At 43.8% G+C, this 20517-nt stretch overlaps 1 protein-coding gene across 2 annotated transcripts in view; it reads right to left on the reverse strand.

Moving 5' to 3' along the window:
• Positions 1–17705, reverse strand: part of GRAMD2B (GRAM domain containing 2B) — a 108944-nt gene extending 91239 nt beyond the window's left edge. The window contains exon 1 of one of the 2 annotated variants that reach the window (XM_055143261.1): positions 17438–17705. In XM_055143261.1, the coding sequence (XP_054999236.1) occupies positions 17438–17577 (140 nt within the window). In that variant the 5' untranslated portion in view covers positions 17578–17705. The remainder of the gene's footprint in view (positions 1–17437) is intronic. The other variant, XM_012933058.2, reaches the window with a different exon arrangement.
• Positions 17706–20517: the final 2812 nt, after the last annotated feature.

The raw sequence follows: 20517 nt of genomic DNA on the forward strand, positions 1-20517 counted from the left end.
GGCTGCTCAGTATTCTGAAAAAAAGCCCTCGGTTGAAAGACTGTGGGTGGGTGGAAGGAGGTAGCTCATCACTGTGTAAGCCACTTCTTATTTCCCGTTGATGAAGGGACAATGTCACATAACTCCACTGATGGGAAAAAGCAAAGCTCCTTACCTATCACTTAGATATAAGACTTTAAGAAAGGTCACTTGATATTTCTATTAAATATTTACTTTGCTTTATAGCATTGCCTCAGAACTTTCGTATTAATGACTCAATCATTTGGTGTTCACAGGTATAGAGTGGTTTGAGGCCATAATGAAACAACTGTTTTATTATTATAAGCGTGGATACTGGATAAAGTTCAAAGTCAAATAATCTTCATTTAGTCTGATCCTGAGTGACAGGTGAACTAATATATAAGGAGGCATTGTTTAACAGAGATTAATAGCTTATTAATAATACTTAATAGAAAGAACCCTTTCTACATTTTTTTAACCAGCTCAGAGTAAAAAACTGCCACTATAATCACCATTAACATTTAAATTCTGGATTTATATTTCCTATTGTGTAGAACTTAGCAAATATCAAAACAGCTTTTGGAAAAAAAGCCCCAATAATACAGCATTTTTGATTTTGTTCAGTTGAATCTTAGCTTGTAAACCCCGGAAGCCACCGTCCGCCTCTCCCTCTACCCTCCCACCCCCCATATCTTCAAGAGCCTTACAAAGGACAGAAGACGCAAAATGACCTTAGGGTAATAAGCAAGTGACAGCATCTTTCGCTGAAAATTACAGGCCGGAAGCAAGATGTGGTCACTTGAGGGAGAATGACAAAGATAAAAATGTCCATTGTGGGGCTGGAGTGATAGCCCAGCAGGTAGGACGTTTGTCTTGCACGTGGCCAACTCGGGTTCAATTCCCAGAATCCCATATGGTCCCCCAGCACTGCTAGGAGTAATTCCTGAGTGCATGATCCAGGAGTAACATCTGTACCTGTACATCGCCAGGTATGACCCAAGAATCAATCAATCAATCAATCAATCAATAAAAATATCCATTGTGACTAGGTTGTGAGATGTCAGTTTGAGATAGAAATCAGCTAAAGCTGGGGGCTGGAGCGATAGCACAGCGAGTAGAGCTTTTGCCTTGCATGCGGCTGACCCGGGTTCGATTCCTAGCATCCCACACGGTCCCCCGAGCACCGGCAAGAATTATTCCTGAGTGCAAAGCCAGGAGTTAACCCCTGTGCATCGCCGGGTGTGACCCAAAAAGCAAAACAAACAAACAAACAAAAATCAGCTAAAGCTGTTTGAAGTTATACTGTTGTGCTTATTATACAGGCTGGGTTTCTTCTCAGCACTTTATGAGTACGGGAAGCACCAGCAGAAGCTACACAACCACTTTAGCTGACGAGGAAGCACCCAACAGGGGCAGACTCCCCCCCAGATGAGCTGGGAGTTTGCAACACCTGGATGCTATGTTAGTTCTCAGTACAAATACAAATTAGTGGCAGTAGAGTAGGTTTTGGATTTCTGGACTCTTATTTCTTTACAACCCCTACAATGTGACAATCAGTGATACAGACAAACAGAAGATTCAATGATATTTTTTCACTTTGAAGAAGGGTAATAAAGCTGCTACCACTTCTATCTATATTTTACTCTAAAATAAAATTCTGTTTTACTTTAGTGAATGTTATTTGTGAGTTACAAACATGTGTTAGGTTAAATATGTGATCAGTTTGATACAATCTGAATGCTCAAAAAAACCCGTGTAGAAATATATTTTATTTCCATATTTTCCACGAAACAATCATTTTGAAAATCCCTTTTGTGTTATAATTATTAGTAGATAATCTCCCATTTACTGGTATGAAATAAATCACTGTCACTGTCATTCCGTTGTTCATCGATTTGTTCGAGCGGGCACCAGTAACATCTCTCATTGTGAGACTTATTACTGTTTTTGGCATATCCAATATGCCATGGGTAGCTTGCCAGGCTCTGCTGGGCAGGCGTGATAACTCTCGGTAGCTTGCCAGGCTCTCCGAGAAGGGCGGAGGAATCGAACACGTTGGCTGTGTGAAAGGCGAATGCCCTACCGCTGTGCTATCACTCCAGCCCATATAATATATATATAGTATGTGTATATACTATACTAAATGTATAGTATATATGTTTTATACTATACTAAAAAACAGTGAAATAAATAACAATAATAATATTTAAAAACTATCTAGGTTGTGCAACATATCCTTTAACTTACAAAGGGACATGCAAAATGACAAATTCACATTTATAAGGTTTGAAGTATGTATTTACTTTATTTATTTTTATTTTTTGCTTTTTGGGTCACACCTGGCAATGCACAGGGGTTACTCCTGGCTCTGCACTCAGAAATCACTCCTGGCAGTGCTTGGGGGACCATATGGGATGCTGGGAATCGAACCCGGGTCGACTGCGTGCAAGGCAAACGCCCTACCTGCTGTGCTATTGCTCCAGCCCCTGTATTTACTTTTTTAAAGAAAAAACTTACAAAATTTGTCATGGACACTTAATATTCACTCAGCAGACATTTATCCAAGTTTAAATATCATTGATTTCATAGTAAATCTACCTGTTCTGAAAGTCACTAAAAGTTATTATTTTTTTTTTTTTGGGGGGTCACACCCGGCGATGCACAGGGCTCACTCCTGGCTCATGCACTCAGGAATCACCCCTGGCGGTGCTCAGGAGACCATATGGGATGCTGGGATTCGAACCTGGGTCGGCTGCGTGCAAGGCAAACGCCCTACCCACTGTGCTATCACTCCAGCCCCACTAAAAGTTATTTTTAAAGACCTATTTTCATAAGTGGGAGAAGGGAGGGGAAAATACCATCTGAATAAGAATAGAAGATTCCCTGAAAAAAATTCAGCCTCCCCAAGAAGGTGCATAGAATGTTAAACTTTATATAGATTCTCTTATCTAATTTCTCCTCATTTGAATTGCTCTGTTGTCTGGAACAAAGTCCTGCTCCCCAAAGGTCTCCCTGTTTTGTGATAGGAAAAAGAAGCGTGGGGCTTATCCCTGGGCAGAGACATCAGTGAGTACCAGCGCTGGGTCCTTAGTCCTCGACATTCTTCGACTCTCAGCATATGAATTTGGAGAAATGAAATTTTGAATCCCATCTGAAGGTGTGTCTTTATCCTTCTCTTTCCCGGGAAGGATCTCAGATTGGAGCCATGTACAGCTCAGAATGCTATTTACCCTGATACACAGTAGGAAAGTGGGGAAAATGTTGCATTTTAACTTGAGACAGGGTTTGACCATTTAAACTTGTCTTTTTTTCCCCCGTCAAGCTAATTCCTTTTCTCCCCCCAGATGAACTATGACTTTGAGAAAATTCCTTAGCTTTTTCCCCATGTGTCTTTGAAGTCAGAGGAGATTTATGTGACAGGGGAGGAAAAAATAAGTTGCTATTGGTTGGACTCTTTAAGTACAGAACTTTAAGTTCCTCATGATTTCTACCTGTATTCAAAACTCTGGAAGGATCGTCACCATAGAGATCCATACTTCCTCAAAACCATTCTAAAAGGCAGGGTTTATTTTTACTCCATCTTACAAATGAGAAAACTAAAGTCTAAGAAATTAGATAAATGGACCAAAGTGTCAGAGTAGATTCAGACATAGTCCTTAACGTCATTGATAGTTTCTTGGATTTACTCCTGGCTCTCTGCTCAGGGGTCACTCATGACAGTGCTCAAAAGACTACTTGTGTGTTGGGGGGTTGAAGTGGGGTTGGCAGGCCCCTTACCCCTGAACTATCTCTTCATCTGGGTTGAGCTGGGGCCCAGTGAGCTGGGTGGTCCCTGGGCCTCCTGATCCCTGGCTTTGGGAGGCTGGATTATTTAGACAAATAAGTTAATTGCCTAAATCTCCAAACTAGAATTTCCTCTGGCATGCTCCTTATTAAACACCTCTTCCAACCTCCCCATGATACCACCCTGAACTCTATAAATAAACACACGCTTCCAATTGGAGAGCCCAAAAATCTCATAGCTGCCAGGAGCGCCCCGAAGAAACCCTCTGTGTTGCTCCTTCCGGTGAGGTCCCAGGGACAGAATGTGCAGCCCAGGAATAAGGCTGGCCCTGCGGGGGGAGTTGGACTGCATGTTTGCTCATCTCAGCACTGTCCTTTGTAGCCGAGGAGGACTCTCAGTGACCTGGTCGCTCTCCCTGGTCACACTCTTGGCCTCTTCACATCTTGCTGGGTGCCTCCCACCCCAATCACGAGTGTCCTTTCAGACTTTTGCCCCTTCTCCTCTCTTGTCACCCCATTTGGTCTCCTTTGCTCTCTGGGCTTCCTCTGCCTAGATGCTCTGCACAGCTCGTGGCACAAAGCAGACAAGAACAGAAGGCGCTGGAGGAGATTATGTGGACAAATAGTGACAGGCAAGACTCAGCAGCGACAGGCAAGGCCGACCCTCCCTGGCGTGTTGCTGACAGCACCGCAGAAGGACCCAAGCTTAGCCAGGGAGTTGAGGCCTGGGTCAGGAGTGTGTGCAGTGCAGGGAGAGGTGTGTAGGACGCTGGAGTGACATTTCAGGCTTCTGACCACACCCCCGGCCCTTTCATGGTGGTTTCTGGAACATCTTCAGGGGGTTCCCAAAGATTCGATCCTTGCTATTGGAAACATGGGTGAAGTGAAAAAAGAAAAAAAAAGAACTGCAAGGAGCAGCAGATGAGGCTGAACTGGTACTTGCTTTTCTTATTTAAGCAGAAAACCATAGTCCACCATTACAGTGAAAAGCCACCAAAGATTATGGGCTGACATCTGTAAAAAGGTCCCATGAGTGAAGAGATGGAAGCTTATGACTCTCACTGCTGGGCAGGGCAAAAGGGCTCACACCACTCAGGAATTCCCAGATTCCCTCAGGTAGCTCTACCCAGTTACACAGGGAGTGATTCCAAGAACTTTCAATTCCGTTCCATTTGCCAGAGTCTATTTTGACAAACATGGGGGTGAAAGAGAGAGGGAGAGGTCGAGGGCGGGGTAAGGAGGGAGAAAGGGAAACATGTAGGTGTGAAAATGAACTTGCTCGATTTTCGTACTTTGTTATAATAAAAGCTTTTTGTTTCTTGTTTGGGGGTCTCATTTGGCAGTGCTCAGGGCTTACTTTGGGCTCTGCACTTAGCAATCAGTCCTGGCGAGTCTTGGGGGACCATATATTGTGCTGGAACCCAAATCGGGCTATACTGTCATTCTGGCACCTGATCAAAACCTTTTCATGCACGTGGGGGGCCTTTAAGTTGAACTCACCCAAGACAAATTTTCACACAGTTCTGAAATGTCTTTTAATAGTGGGCCAAACTTCGTTTAAAATGGGGAGACTCTCAGGGCCAGTGCACAATGCTTTGTTTACACGAGGCCCAGGTTCCATCTCCCTGGGAGCACCACAGGGAGGGAGTCCAGACATCAAGCCCCTCCGCCTCACCAAGAAAAAGTGAGTCAAAGATAAAAGCATCAGTTATTCAGCTGTGATTCCTTTTTTTTAACATCACAAAGTCACAATAAAGCAGTTATAGGTATTCTGAAAGGTGAGTACTGAGCAAAGAAGGTTTTTGTAAAATTAGTTTCCCTGCAGTTTCAAAATTACCAAAAATAGGGGACTGATAGCAGGCAGTCACCTACAAGCCAACGTGCACTCTGCTTGGGACTTCACTGCCCCGAGCAACCTCCAGGGCTCGGGGGGCCCAGTGTGAGCCAAGCCTGCAGAGACAAGAACTCATGTCTGTGGGGAAGCACAGGTGTGGAAGCTGAGTCAGGTGGGCATTTGAGGGTTAGATTCTGCAGCTTTAGTGTCTTTGAAGAAAATGAACGAATTAAAAAAGATCGATAAAATATTTGGTATGGAAGTGAACATTTAGAGTGAGGAAAGAAACCAAATACCTGATTTTTTTTTTGCTTCAAACTTGTTTTACTTTAATAATTTATATATTTGCATATGTATATATCTGGATATTTGATTGCTTGTTTTTTTTTAATTTTTTAAATTTTATTGAATCACCGTGAGATAGTTACATGCTTTCATGTTTGGGTTACAATCTCACAATGATCAAACACCCATCCCTCCACCAGTGCACATTCCCCACCACCAATATCCCAGATATACCCTCCCTTTCCCACCCTCCCCCTGCCTCTATGGCAGACAATATTTCTCATACTCTCTCTCTACTTTTGGGCATTATAGCTTGCAGCACAGACACTGAGAGGTCATCATGTTTGGTCCATTATCTATTTTCGGCATGCATCTCCCATCCCAACTGATTCCTCCAGCCATCATTTTCTTAGTGATCCCTTCTGTATTCCATCTGCCTTCTTCCCTCCACTCACGAAGCAGTCTTCCAGCTATGGGGCAATCCCCCTGGCCCTTGTACCTACTATCCTTGGGTGTCAGCCTCATGTGATGTTACCCCACACTCCACAAATGAGTGCAGAACCAAATACCTGATTTTAAAAACTTGGTACATTGCTTAAACATCTTAAAATCCAGAGAAGTAATATAACCCTCATGAATTAGCTACCTGATATACACTATGATCTTTTCTTACCTTCATTTATTTGTTTTGGAGTAATACCTGGCTGTGCTCAGGACTTACTCCTGGTTCTGCACTCAGAAATCACTCCTGGTGGGACTTGGGGGACCAGATGTGGTGCTGAGGATGGAACCTGGTCAGCCATGTGTACCATCCACTTTACAATCTCTCCATCTCCATAACAAATGGTGACACACTACCCTACTTGTTTGTGTTTTTATTTATTTTTGGTTTGGGGGCCATACCCAGCAGTGCTCAGGCTTACTCATATCTCAAGTTTAGGGATCACTCTTGGTGGTACTCGGGGAACCATATGGGGTGCCAGGGAATAAGATAAAGATCAGCCATGTGCAAGGAAAACACCCTGCCCACTGTACTACTGCTCCTGTCTGATTTTGCCATATTTTAAATTAGGAAGTGAACTGACCTTTTTGTCGAGGAAAAGTGAAATATTTTTAGTAGTCTAGAGAAGAAGAAGGCGCAGGAGGATGAGGAGGGGGAGGAGGAGGAGGAGGAGAAGGAGGAGGAGGAGGAGGAAATGATAGGGGGAAGAAGGAGGAGGAAGAGGAAGAGGGAAGGAGGAGAAATAAGAAAGTAGAAGAAAAGGAAGAAGAGGAAGAAGGAAAAAAAGAGGAAGAAGGAAAAGAAAAAGAAGAAGAAGGAAAAGAAGAGGAAGAAGAGGAAGAAGAGGAAGAAGAAGAAGAAGAAGAAGAAGAAGAAGAAGAAGAAGAAGAGGAAGAGGAAGAGGAGGAGGAGGAAAAGAAGAGGAGGAAAAATAAGAGGAATAGGAGGAGGAAGAGAAGGAGGAGGAGGAGGAAAGGGGGAGGGGAAGAGGAGGAGGAGGAGGAGGAGGAGGAATGGGAATGGGAAGGGGAAAGGGAAAGGGAAGAGGGAGAAATGTTTGGTGTAGTTACAATTTTTATCAGCTACATTAACAGGGATATAAACTTAATAGAGAACTTGTTTTGACTTGGCATTAACAAGAATGAAATCTACCACTCACATTTACACAACAGATTACTAGAAGAATTTGCCAGATGCCTGGCTCCGTGCATTTCCAGCTGTTTCTTTCCCATCACTCATGACTTCAGAGGGACAGCACTTGTGGGATATGCTTGCACCATGATACCATCTCTGACCCTGCCTTTTTCTGTCACCAAGCTTTGAGAGTTGGCTTATTGGGTTCTGGGAATATTCTTAGAGTTAGGATGACTAACCACTAACTATGTATATATAGAAATGATGACAAATTATATCAATATATTCCACTGGTCACAAATTACATTGGTATCTACAAACAACTTCTCCTTAGCTGAAGGCCCAAAGTGCCCTTGACTACTTGACCCAATGTGTGACATGTGAAAGGTTAGAGAGAGACAGTTTTTTGTTGTCTGTGAACTTACAAAAGTTTATCACTGTGACCATCTAGCCAGGGACCATTCCTGAGCCCATGAGACCTTAGAAGAGGCCAGTGTAAATGAGGAGAGAAGCTTAAGCTTCAGTGATTTAATCATAAAAATGAAACTTTGTAATGTGCCTGTCAGGCTGAGAGGCCAGGGTGGAGTGGGTTTGGGGTGGGAGGGAATCTGGGAGCACTGGTAAGGGGAGTTGACACTGGTGGAGGGGTTGATGTTGAATTATTGTATGCCTAAAATATAACTATTAGTAATGTTGATTATCATAGCTCTTTAATGAAAAAAAAAAATACCCCTGATGGCAATGCATTCTGAGAAGTGGTTAATACAAAGTATGCTGCCAACATATAAGAAAAGGCTTCTGCAGGGTGAATGTAGTAAGTCATAAGGAAGTATTCCCAGATTTGGGTTTTGTTTTGGATTCAGGCCACTCCCAGCGGTGCACATAGAATGGCCCGTGCTCAGGAGTGACCTGTGGGAGTGCTCGGGGGACCACATGTGGTGCTGCAGATCAAGTCAGCATCAGTCTGTGCAAGGTAAACATCCTCACCACTATACCAACTCTCCAGGTCTTCTCCCTAGATGTTAACAAGGACTTTTCAAGAAGCTCATCTTGAAAGGTGAGTACACGCTCCGGCCGAGCCTCACGAACCAGTGAAGTCCAACAAAACCAAGATAATGTGGAACTTTGTGACCTTGGACTCTGGGTTCAACGGGACTGGGAGCAGAGATCCTCTGCCATTTCCCCTTGTCTCCGAGTGTCCCAGGGATCACGCCCATAAGCCACCACGCTGGCGCCAGATAATCTCATCCTAGGCAACCATCCAGATGGAACGGCTTTTCTCTTGGAAGGGAGCAACACAACGCCTGCGACCCCCATGCCACTGGACTCTGCGCCAGGCTATTTCATTTGGGGCACCCCAGAGGGAGGCAGGTGAGAGCCCTCACCACCCCAAGGGACCCATCCCTGGCAGCTGAAAACCCCCACAAGACAACTGCCACCATGCTCAAGGCCGCTCCCCACACACTCGACCGAGCCTCACTCATGAGTGAACGTGTTCCTGGACCTCTTGGCTGCAAATGCGGCCACATGACACACCACAAGACACTCCCTACCCATTATCCAAGAGTACCATACCACATTTGATGGGGTTCAAATAGTAGGCAACAATAATAGCACTGTCCTCCCATTATTCATCGATTTGCTTGATCGGGCACCAGTAACGTCTCACAACAAATTGTGAGACTTGTTGGTACTGTTTTTGGCATATCGAATACATCACGGGTAGCTTGCCAGGCTATGCTGTGTGGGTGAGATACTCTCGGTAGCTTGCCAAGCTCTCCAAGAGGGGTGGAGGAATCGAACCTGGGTCGGCCACATAAAAGGCAAGCACCCTACCTGCTGTACTGTCGCTTCAGCCCAACCAATCATAGAGGGAAATATATATACATATGCATGTATATATACATATGTTCAGATATATATATATGAAAGCTCACATCACTCAACCTTTAACAACATGTTAGTGATATCCTAAAGTTTGTCTTAATGGCCCCTGCTAAAATAGAACAATCTTCACACTGTTTCCTTTATTGATACTTTTTGGTAGCATTTTCAGCGGCTTTTCATAACAGACAATATAAAATATATTCTTTCAGTTGTGCTTTGGGAGAGGGATTGGGGCTTGGGATAGAAACATCCCAAATATGGTGGTGGGAAGGTGTGAAGGTGGCGGGATTGGTGTTTGAATATTAAATGCAATCAAATGTTGTGAACTACCTTATAAAATAAAAAAAATTAAAAAAAAAGAAAGGTGAGTAGTATTATTCTGGGGCGATCAAAAGGCGCCTCATGCATGTTCAAAGACAGAACATGTATACCCGGCCGAGGCGCCCTGTGTAAGTGTGGGGAAAGTGCCTGGAGCAGGCCGGCCCCTTCTTTCCCATCAGGCTTAGCTGCTGGGGCATTCTGTTTGCCACTGCTTGGATCATTCTCAGCTTCCCATTAAAGGGGCCTATTCTTCTGTCCTCCCCTGCACTCTAACTTTCATAGCTCACCCCATTCGTCTCTATCAACCTCCCAAGGGTCTGCCGGTCACTCTCTGAGACTGGCTGGTCTCAGACCCAGTGACAGACCCAGTCACCCTGACTTCCCAGGCTGACTGACTCCCCTCCCCGACAGGCCTGCCTCCCATGGGGACACTAACTTTCTTTGTATCCTCCAGGCCATCTTGTTTTCTGTTTTCTGTGACTATCACCCCTTAACCTTGCTCCTGGGGAAGGGAACCCATTTCTGAGAACCCAGCCTTCCGCTAGCTTTAACTCCTGTGAGGCTGATCTAGTGAAAAGCAGCAGGACCCGTACCCATAGGGTTTTTCTGTTGTTCAGATGCCAGCCCGTGCTAGCAGACATACTCTAACAGCTGGTTGCTGTTAGGGATGGGGGAGTGAATCTGACGACAGGTCAAACAAGGCTTTTGGGAGGATAGAAGAGAAGCTGCAAACAGCACGGGCTTTCCTTAGGCTAGCCACCACGGCCATCATTGCTGTGACCTTAAGCTAGAGCACAGCTGGAGTTGGAGCAGGTGCAGGCTGGCCTCACCTTCCCACATGCCAGCATGTGGGCCCTCCATGGGGCTAAGCGAGCTCCTTTATGCCTGCAAAGCCCAGGGCACCCGCTTCTCCACACTTGCCTGGCTGGGCGACTTTCACATGCTGCCTGAAACTGAAACTGATGAACACTCTGAGGAAACAAGGAAACAAGGAAAATGTTTAATGTTTGTTGTTGCTGTCAGATGCGGGGGCTAAAGCCCTCAGTGCTGGGGAGAGGAGACCCGTGTGGTGCCAGTGATGGAATCCAGAGTCTTCCACAGGCAAATTTATTCTACTCTAGCCTTATCCCCAGCTCCTCAGAAAGAAAATATTGGGGGAAAATTAAAGCATCTCAGATCTCAATGCTAATGTGTATCCAATAAATTTCCCACAGCTCATTCATTTGATACAAATTCCATATTTTTATTTGTTGTGTGACTAATTTGTGGGACTATTAATTCATCAGAGCCTTTCCTAGTCAATGACTTGTAGAGTTTATAGCAATTCATATCGTTTTTGCAAGGTTGCCCAGTGTTCTGTATTTTGGGGACATGGATGATTTCTTGTGAATTCCAAATGTTGAGGTACTATGAAGCATTATGAATGCTGAAGATTATCAAAAAGAGATCAGTTCAATGAAGGTTTGGAAAGCAATCTATAATTTCAGCAGTTTCTCAGAAAACCTCCATTAGCAGGAATTGTTTTTAAACTTGAGGAAGCCTGGTAAAAGCTGAAATATTAAAAGCATTCCCTTTAAGATCAGAAACAAAGCAAGAATGTCTGGAACAACTTTTGGGGGGCCACACCCCGTGGTGCTCAGAGGCTACTCCAGACTTAGTGCTTAGAAGTCACTTTTGAAGGTGCTGAGGAGCCATATGCAGTGCTGGGGATATAGTTAGGATCAGCTACATTCAAGGTAAATGCCTTAACTCCTGTACTATCTCCCCAGTCCAGGATTATACTATTTATTTATACTTAATATTATAATGGAGTCTCTTGCCCCTGAGCCTGGCTGTCTTCACCAGGGCCCCTCGGAGGGGGTGGGTTGAGTTTCCCTCCCCGCCCCGAGCAGAGCCCTCGCAGCCGAAGACCTCCAGAACCCAGCCACAGCCATGCTCAAGGCCCCTTTCCACACATTCGGATGAGCCTCACGCATGAAGGAGTCGGCAGAGGAACCCAGGTGTGTGGGACCAGGGGCTGAGATCTCCAAGTCTGCTCGGATTGGAACTGGGCCTCTTATGCCTCGATACCCCATTTTCCTGTAGCTAGGCGATCACACCCACAAACTGCCCCCGCTGCTGTATAATCCCATCAACAGCCAACATCCAGAGACTATAAAACCAAGCTCCCGGAAGAGACTATAAAACCAAGCTCCGACATCTTATAGCCTAGTTGTCCGTCTGGGAGCCTGGCAAAGTCCCCGTGGCGTATTCATATGCCAAAACCAGAAACAATGATGGGTCTCATTCCCCTGACCCTGAAAGAGCCTCTAATGCAGCACCGTTGGGAAGGAGAGGCTTCTAAAGTCTCAGGGCTAGAAGTTACTGAGACCACTTGAGAAAATCGACCATCAATGGGATGATGATGATTATAATGGAGTAGCATGCTTTATAATAATATGTTAAAATATTTTAAAAAGGGTAAGAATCAGAGCAAACCATTTTAGTAAATACTATTTTCTACAAAGAAAACCTCTTAAGAATCTTAGGTCAATTTAGAAATCAGTATTTCCCTACAGCATCAGTCAAACTAAATGCAATCACAAATAGATTTCTAATAATATGAAAGATGTAAAACAGATAGTAATAAACTTAACAAATTATATATAAACTTTTATTTTTTTATGGTGTGACATACTCTAAAAAACTTTTTTTTGGGGGGGGCAGGGGTCACACCTGGCAATGCACAGGAGTTATTCCTGGCTCTGCACTCAGGAGTTACCCCTGGCGGTGCTCAGGGGACCATGTGGGATGATGGGAATTGAACCCGGGTTGGCCGCATGGAAGGCAAATGCCCTACCCGCTGTGCTATCGCTCCAGCTCTCTAAAAAACTTTCTTGAAGGATATTAAAGACCTAAATAAAAGGAGAGTCATCGCATGCAAAAGGTTAAATTTCCTCAAATTGAGTCATATATTCAAAGTAACTTCAGTGAAAAAAAAACCTTACTTAAAAAAACATTCTGAAGTTGAAATGGAAGAGGAAATGTTAAAGAGTAGACAAATACTTCTGAACTAGGTAAGAAGTCTTGTCTTATCAGAGAACAACACTTATTATGCAATAAGAGTAATTAAGACAGCAAAGTATAACAAAACTGTCGTGGCAGATTTGTAAAGAAAGGTAAGACCATTCAAAAATAATATGGGATAGTTTTATATCCACATGAAAATTTAAATGATTCTAGTTCTTACAGAAACAAAAACAAACCCCCAATATATACAGTATAATTTGAAAGGAAACTATGCTTTGAGACAAAAATACATAAGTACATTATTATACCCTGAGAGTAGAGTCAGAGTTAAGAACAAAGTGCAAATTAGGAAAATAATAACAATTTGATAAATGAAAACAAGAACTTAGACATAATACTGTATAAACAGACAAATCACACATTGGAATAAAATAATTGAACACATATAACTAACAAATGCTTAGTACATGGACTATTTTTAAAAGATTTAAAAGAAAAAATAGCAGCTCTTCACCTCTTCTGTCCCAAAGTGTTATAAATCCATAAGCAGACTTTTTTCCAGAAGAGAGAAGGAAATGACCAAGAAATAGGTTGAAAAGATGCGTCTTTTCTAGCAATGGGCAAAATGTGCATTTCAAACCACATCAAGCAACCAGAGAGAAAGTATAGAAATTAATTGAGTTAATTAACTGGGGTGCTATCGGGCTTGCAGGAATAAAGAAGGTCCATGCAACCTTGCATGTGACTGACCCTGGTTAAATCCCTGGCACAGCGCCAGGAGTAAACCCTGAGCACTGCTGGGTGTGGCCCCAATGTATAAAACCACAGTGAGATACCATTTCACATATTCCAAATTGGGAAAAAGACTCCAGGCAATGCAAATGTGGAGGGGAAAATGTACCTGCCAGTAGCAGCACAAATGACATAGAACCTTGGGATACAGTTCCACATCCTAAGTTAATTAAGTCCCTAATCTATGTCTCAATAATTCCTCTCCTGGGCACGCAGCCTAGAGACACTCTTGAACACACACAGCAGAGGAATCAGGGTGAGATACAGCATCGGTTGCATGAAAGAAAAACGGAAATAAACCCAGAGTGGGGCCAGCACGGAAGGGACAGACCCTTCTAAAGGGTCTTCTACAGTACCGTGTCATAATATGCTCTTATTCTAAACCTTTGGTCACTTCCCCTTGCAGTTTCAATAGAATCCTGACCACCACCACCACCCCCAGCCCGCCCCTTCCTTCATCCTCTGCTCCTCTCTCCGGCTCATCAGATGTCACTCTCCCCAAGTTCTTTAAGACACAGGAGCTTCCCGACCTCCAGGTACCTGCTCCCTCTGGTCCCTCTGCAGTCAGGTCCTTCTTCATTGCTCAGGAACGGCTACTCAAATACCAGTTTTGTAGACAGGCTTTTACGTGCCAGGCCGTCTACATTCATTTTCCTCATCTTACTCTTTATCCCAACCCTCTACCACAGCATGAATTAATATTTGAATGATGTATGCATTCATTCATGATTTGGCCTTATTTAGACGTTATTAGCCTCCAGGAGGGCAGGACTAGTTCTATCTCATTCATGATTACACCCTCTGTGCACTGTAGCACTGTCCTCCCATTGTTCATTGATTTGCTCAAGCGGGCACCAGTAACATCTCCATTGTGAGACTTGTTGTTAGCTGTTTTTGGCTTATCAAATATGCCGTGGGTAGCTTGCCAGGCTCTCTGAGAGGAATGGAGGAATTGAACTCGGGTCGGCCGCATGCAAGGCAAATGCCCTACCCGTTGTGCTATGTACCATGTCATAATATTGGTACATAATATTGGTAAAGGGGCTGGAGTGATAGTACATCGGGTAGGGCGTTTGCCTTGCATGCCGCCGACCTGGGTTCAATTCCCAGCATTCCATAAGGTCCCCTGAGCACCGTCAGGAGTAATTCCTGAGTGCAGAAACAGGAGTAACCCCTGTGTATCTCTGGGTGTCACCCAAAAAAGCAAAAATCAAAAAAGATATCTCACCCTCTGTGCATACCACATAATCTGGTCCTTAGGTTGACTGGAAGAATTGAATAAAAACATTGCATAAATTGTATCTGTGTTTTGGAGTAGTTTGTTAATTCGAGTGCATTTTATTACTTCAGTTCATGGGAAGACCACATAAGCCTCATATATTCTTTTTTTTTTTCACTAATAACTAAGGAATGCACCAGATTGATGCATATTGATTTTGATTTCTGTCAGTTCACTGAATTCATTATTTCTAGTAAATGCATGTGTATTTTGTTAGTAGTTTTTCCTGTTTCTTTTTTTTTTTAATTTTTTATTGAGTCACCATGTGGAAAGTTACAAAGTTTTCAGGTTTAAATCTCAGTTATACAATGCTCAAAATATTCTTAATAACTAGAAGTTAAAGGAACAGGTTCACCTGGTCTTAGTTTTGACACCTTGTAATAACTAACATGAATCTGAATGTTTCACTCAAAGCAAATCATTTCTCAATGACTTTATATCATCACGGAGCCATGCCTGTGGCCCCTCAACTGCACATTTTAAAACAAAATCACTCAAAGATACTAATAGAGAGATCTGGTGCTAAATCTTCAAATATATGCAGATGAAATAATATATAGGCTTCTTTTAAAATATACAGATAAAATAGACATAGCTTTTTATTTATTTATTTATTTAGTTAGTTAGTTAGTTATTTTGCTTTTTGGGTCACACCCGGCAATTCACAGGGATTACCTCCTGGCTTTGCACTCAGGAATTACTCCTGGCGGTGCTCAGGGGACCATATGGGATGCTGGGAACCGAACATGGGTTCAGCCGTGTGCAAGGCAAACGTCCTACCCGCTGTGCTATTGCTCCAGCCCATAGCTGGAGCTTGCAAATTCTGTTTTGAATTTGGGCTGATGCAAGATTTTATTTAATTTTATTCAATTTATTTACATGTATTTAAGTTATATGTAATATACTTAAATTAAACTTTGCGTGCTTTGTTTATTTTTTAATGCTTACCTGTTTGTGTACTTTACTTTATTTTTGAGGAGGGTCACACCTGGTGATGCTCAGGGGTTACTCCTGACTCTGCACTCAGGAATCACCCCTGGTGCTTGGGAGACCATAAGGATGTTAGGAATTGAACCCGGGTGGGCCGCATGCAAGGCAAACGCTCTACCCACTGCACAATCACTCCAGTCCCTGTTTGTGTACTTTAACTGAATTAATTTTTTCCTGTTTAGAGGTTGAACTGCAAATAGTTTGTATTATTACATAAGATATGGATTAAGCAGATGCAGTGATTCAAGAAATGCTCAGCAAAATATGGAAAGAACACATGGCTTTTACATTTATAATCATGGGACTTGTGCTGTTGCTAAACAACATTGAATACAAGTAAAATAAACTCATCTTATTGATGGATGGAAAATTAAGCTAGCATTTGTTGTCTTAAGTAAGATTTTTTTATAAATTAAGATTCTTGGTCTCTAAAACCTCTCTTTAAAATTATTTAATAGTTTTAATGACCTGTAAATTTCATTAAATACAGTGGAACTTATTTTTTTATTTGATATTTTTGTTTAGTTTTTTGTTTAGTTTGTTTTTTGGCCATACCTGGTGATGTTCAGGGGTTGCTCCTGCCTCTGCACTCAGAAATTACTCCTGGTCAGCTTGGGGGACCGTATGTGATGCCAGGGATTGAACCCAGATCAGTACGTGCAAGGGAAGTATCTCACCCTCTGTACTATTGCTCCAACCCCAGTTTCTTATTTGATTTTTAAAAGCTATAATTTTGTATAAATGATTTTAACCCTTGACTCTTGAGATGGGGTACTGTGTAAAATTCAGGTATGGAAACCATTTCCATACATTCACTTGTGAAGTTTATAGCAAATGAGGATAAGAAATGTTTTCTAGTAATTCATTTGCTCTGACACTTGGCCACTATGCCATAGAAGTTGCTAGAGAATAACTATGAAAGGAGATGAACAGTCAAGATATAAGTTGTCATTAAAATATAACCATTAGAGAAATACTGATATAAATATCAATATCTAAAAGGGTATGTTTTAAATCTTATTAAAGCTTTCTATAAACCAGGGCAGCGAGATGGTACAGCAGGTAGGGACTTTGCTTTGCACATACTGACCTGGCTTTGATCCCCGGCATCCCAGATGGTCTCCTGAACCCCGCAAGGAGTGATCCTTGAGCACAAAGGCAGGAGAAAGTCCTGAGACTGCCGTATGTGGACCCTGACCTACTTCCTACCTCCAAAAGGCTGCCAATAAGCCACTACCCAGGTATAATTTAATACTTCATTTAAAAAGCCCAGAATAGGGCAAGTACTTAGTTTAATAATTACTAAGTATTAATAAGCCAGATAATTTGGACACCGAGTCAGGTGTCTGGTGCAGCCATTTGGTTTGGGAGCTGAGGACCTGAGTACCAGGCTGGGTCAGCCTTGAAATCCCCCTCTGCAGGGCAATTGTTCCCATTCGCTCGCCAGATCACATCCCTTTGCTTTGTCTCCCCGACAAACACACACACCAGCCCCAGAAACCAGATGTTAAGGGGTGCTGCTGGGTGCCACCCCCCGGGCCAAGAGGGAGCCCTCCAGCTCGCCAGAGCACCCCTGTGTTGCCAGAGGTGGCCTTGAGAGGACCCCACGGTAGGTACCCACCTGAGAAAGACGGAGTTGGGGCTGTCAGTGGGGCTGAGCGGGGCCCTGGGGCTGTTGGGGGCCGTGCTGGCTGTCCTGGGGCTCCCGGGGATCTCAAATCTGAACACCAAGTCGCTGGAAGACATTCTTTTCTTTACCATCCTGCGTGGGTCGCAGAGTGAAGAAATCAGCTCAGGGGCTCATGTCCCGACCCCCGCAATAAGGTGGGAAAACCTCAGCGCCTCAGCGTTGCCCAGCGCGCACATTGCAGGAAGCGTTCTCTTCACATGACTGCCGGGCTGGCTGAGGAGACTTTTTTTTTTCCCCTCCAGTTAATGAGTGACACAGAAGCACAGCCCAGGGAGGCTTTCATCCTACCCACATTTGCTCTGAAGGAAAAATAAACGTGCTTGGGAGAGCAGCTTTCTGTTTACTCACAGCATACCTCAGGAGATGCTTGGGGAGCAAAAAAGACGTAAAAGAAAGAAAATAAAAAGCACGGGGGCTGGCGGAATCTAAACATTAGACGAGGGGATGCTTTTTTTTTTTCCCTAAGCCCTGGCTGAGCCTGTCCAACGGGGGAAGGAATGTGGACGCCTAAAGGCTGCACACACTGGAAATAACCAGTCCACCTGCTGTCACAGCCAAGTGCTGGCAAGACCCACTCGAGCTTTGAAAGCTACATTCCTTGGTCCGTGGGACAGGAAGCTTCTGGCATTCTTAGGGAAGCATCATGTACAAAGTCAGGGGCGTGGGGGCGCAACCTTCTCCAGCTTGTGTACTTTGCTGGTAACAGGAGACTGTGATCTGTACCAAAACAGCAACCATCACCAGCCACAAACAAATAGAAAGCGCTAGAAGACTGCCTGCTGGCTGGGGAGGGATCCCCACCCTTCTAGAGCACGGTCTCTGGCACGCTTTGCTCACAGGGTGAAATCAGGTAGGAGAAGGTGCCACAGAAATTCACCACCATGCACTCTTGTCACTGATATCACCTGGAATAACCGTTGGACCCCGTGCAGGAAGTTCAGAAAATGCGTTTCCTCATGTGCCTGATCACTTTTCATGGTCTCGCACAAGGGACAAAAGGTTATGCCTCCACCTTTGTTACCAGGCTCATGAAGAAAGGTCTGCCCCGGAACAGGTGTGTTCTCTCCATGTGTTCCCCTGGCCCGTGGTGGCACTCTGGAGAATGCCTGGCTGAAGGGAAGTATAGCAGCTGTGGCTATGGAGGAGAGCCAAGGTTTCCCGGGAAATCCAACCTTTAGCCTTGGCCTCAGCAGCACTTTGCTCTAACCTGCAGATAAACCCCTCAGGGCCAGGTCTGTGCTGCCGGTGTACAGTACAGGCTTGGAGGCGACTTTTCAAATAGGAGAAAGTGTCTGCCTCTGGGTAGGGTTTCGATGGTGTCTCATGGAGTCACCAGCTTCTCCCAAGTGGGTCTGGGGTTTCCCTGGTTTTCTCGCTGGACAGCCTCAGGGATCCCCTGCTACCCCGCACAATGTGAGTACCCAGTTCTCAGAGCCCTCCAACTTCCCTTCTTGTTCTTCCTTGGCAGGACACAATTTCTATTTCTCACTTTGCCCCTTACCTCTATGCTGCTCTCAGTTGGAAAGATATTAAATAAGCTAAGTTATGCTGAACTATTGGACTCAACGAACCAATCGATGGAAACTTAAATAATAGCAATATGCTCCCAAGGGACTTTCTGCTCCTTCTAAATAAAAAAGCCTAATCATCACAGATGCCAGTAACTGATGAAACATATGATGTTGCTGCCCTCTCTGATGTTTTGTTCAGCTAAAGCTGGGGGTGATGCTTAGCTTAGAATAAAAAAGTTCCTTACGTGGAATCCCAGGGTAATTGGGCACATGCACACATATTATATTTTGCGGTCATATCTAGTCATTTTCAGGTCTAGATTTGGGGTCATATCTAGTCATTTTCAGGACTTACTCCTGACTGCACCCAGGGATCATTCCTGGGGGTGACCATATGGGGTGCTGGGAAGAACCTATTTTGGCTCTGTGCAAGGCAAGCACCCTACTCACTGTATTATTTCTCCAGGCCTTATACTAACCATATCTATTTGTCTATCTACCTAGCTACAATTTTCTTTAAGGCACTATGATTTACGAAGTTTCTCATACAATGTTCCAACACTAATCCAATCACCAGTGTGACCTTCCCACCATACTACCTATTATCATTTGAGTCTATATTGTATTTCTGCTGGAGAATGTCATGATAATATCTCATTTAATCCTTGCCCAAATGACATTTTTTAGCAGGTGACAAACTTCATTCTAAAAAATTTAGGTGCCTTGTCCATAATGAAGTGGTCTTAAGAGTTCATTCCGGGGGAATGTGCACTGGTGGAGGGATGGGTGTTTGATCATTGTGTGATTATAACCCAAACAAGAAAGCTTGGAACTGTCTCACAGTGATTCAGTCTCTGTATCACTGTCATCCTGTTGTTCATTGATCTCTTATAGTCTAGCCCACTGATGTGCCTAAAGCAGCACACATGTGTTTGGTTTTAAATACTTGCTTGTATTCTCTGATATAAATTCTCCGTCCCTCTCAGAGATCCCGGCAAGCTGCGGCTGGCACGGAAGAGCCTGGCAAGCTCCCCATGGCGTATTCGATATGCCAAATACAGTGATTCAATAAAATTTAAAAAAAATGAAGTTGGCTTCATTTTATATTATAAGACCTATGATATTAAACTAAAAAGTGAAATAAAAAATAAAATGAGTTCATTCATGCCAGAGGTTTTTCATTCACTCAACAAACATTTTCTGAGCATTTATACTTAAAAGGGGTCCAGACAGGGATAGAGAGATAGGTCAAAGGGCTGAGCACATGTTTTGCATATGGGAGGCCCAGGTTCAATTCCCAGCACCACATGGTCCCCCAGCACCACTGGGAGCAACCACCAAGTACAGATTCAGAAGTAAGTAACCCTCGAGCACTGCCTGGTGTGGCTCCTGTAAACAAATTTAAAAAAAAAATAAAAGAAGGTTAGGGAATTTGGGTCTGGGATGACTAGAAAAGACAGCATTTGAGTCCAACTCTGAAGAGCGAGCAGACAGTGGGAA

The sequence above is a fragment of the Sorex araneus genome, chromosome 6 (genome assembly GCF_027595985.1).
Source record: "Sorex araneus isolate mSorAra2 chromosome 6, mSorAra2.pri, whole genome shotgun sequence".
NCBI classification, from domain to species: Eukaryota; Metazoa; Chordata; class Mammalia; order Eulipotyphla; family Soricidae; genus Sorex; species Sorex araneus.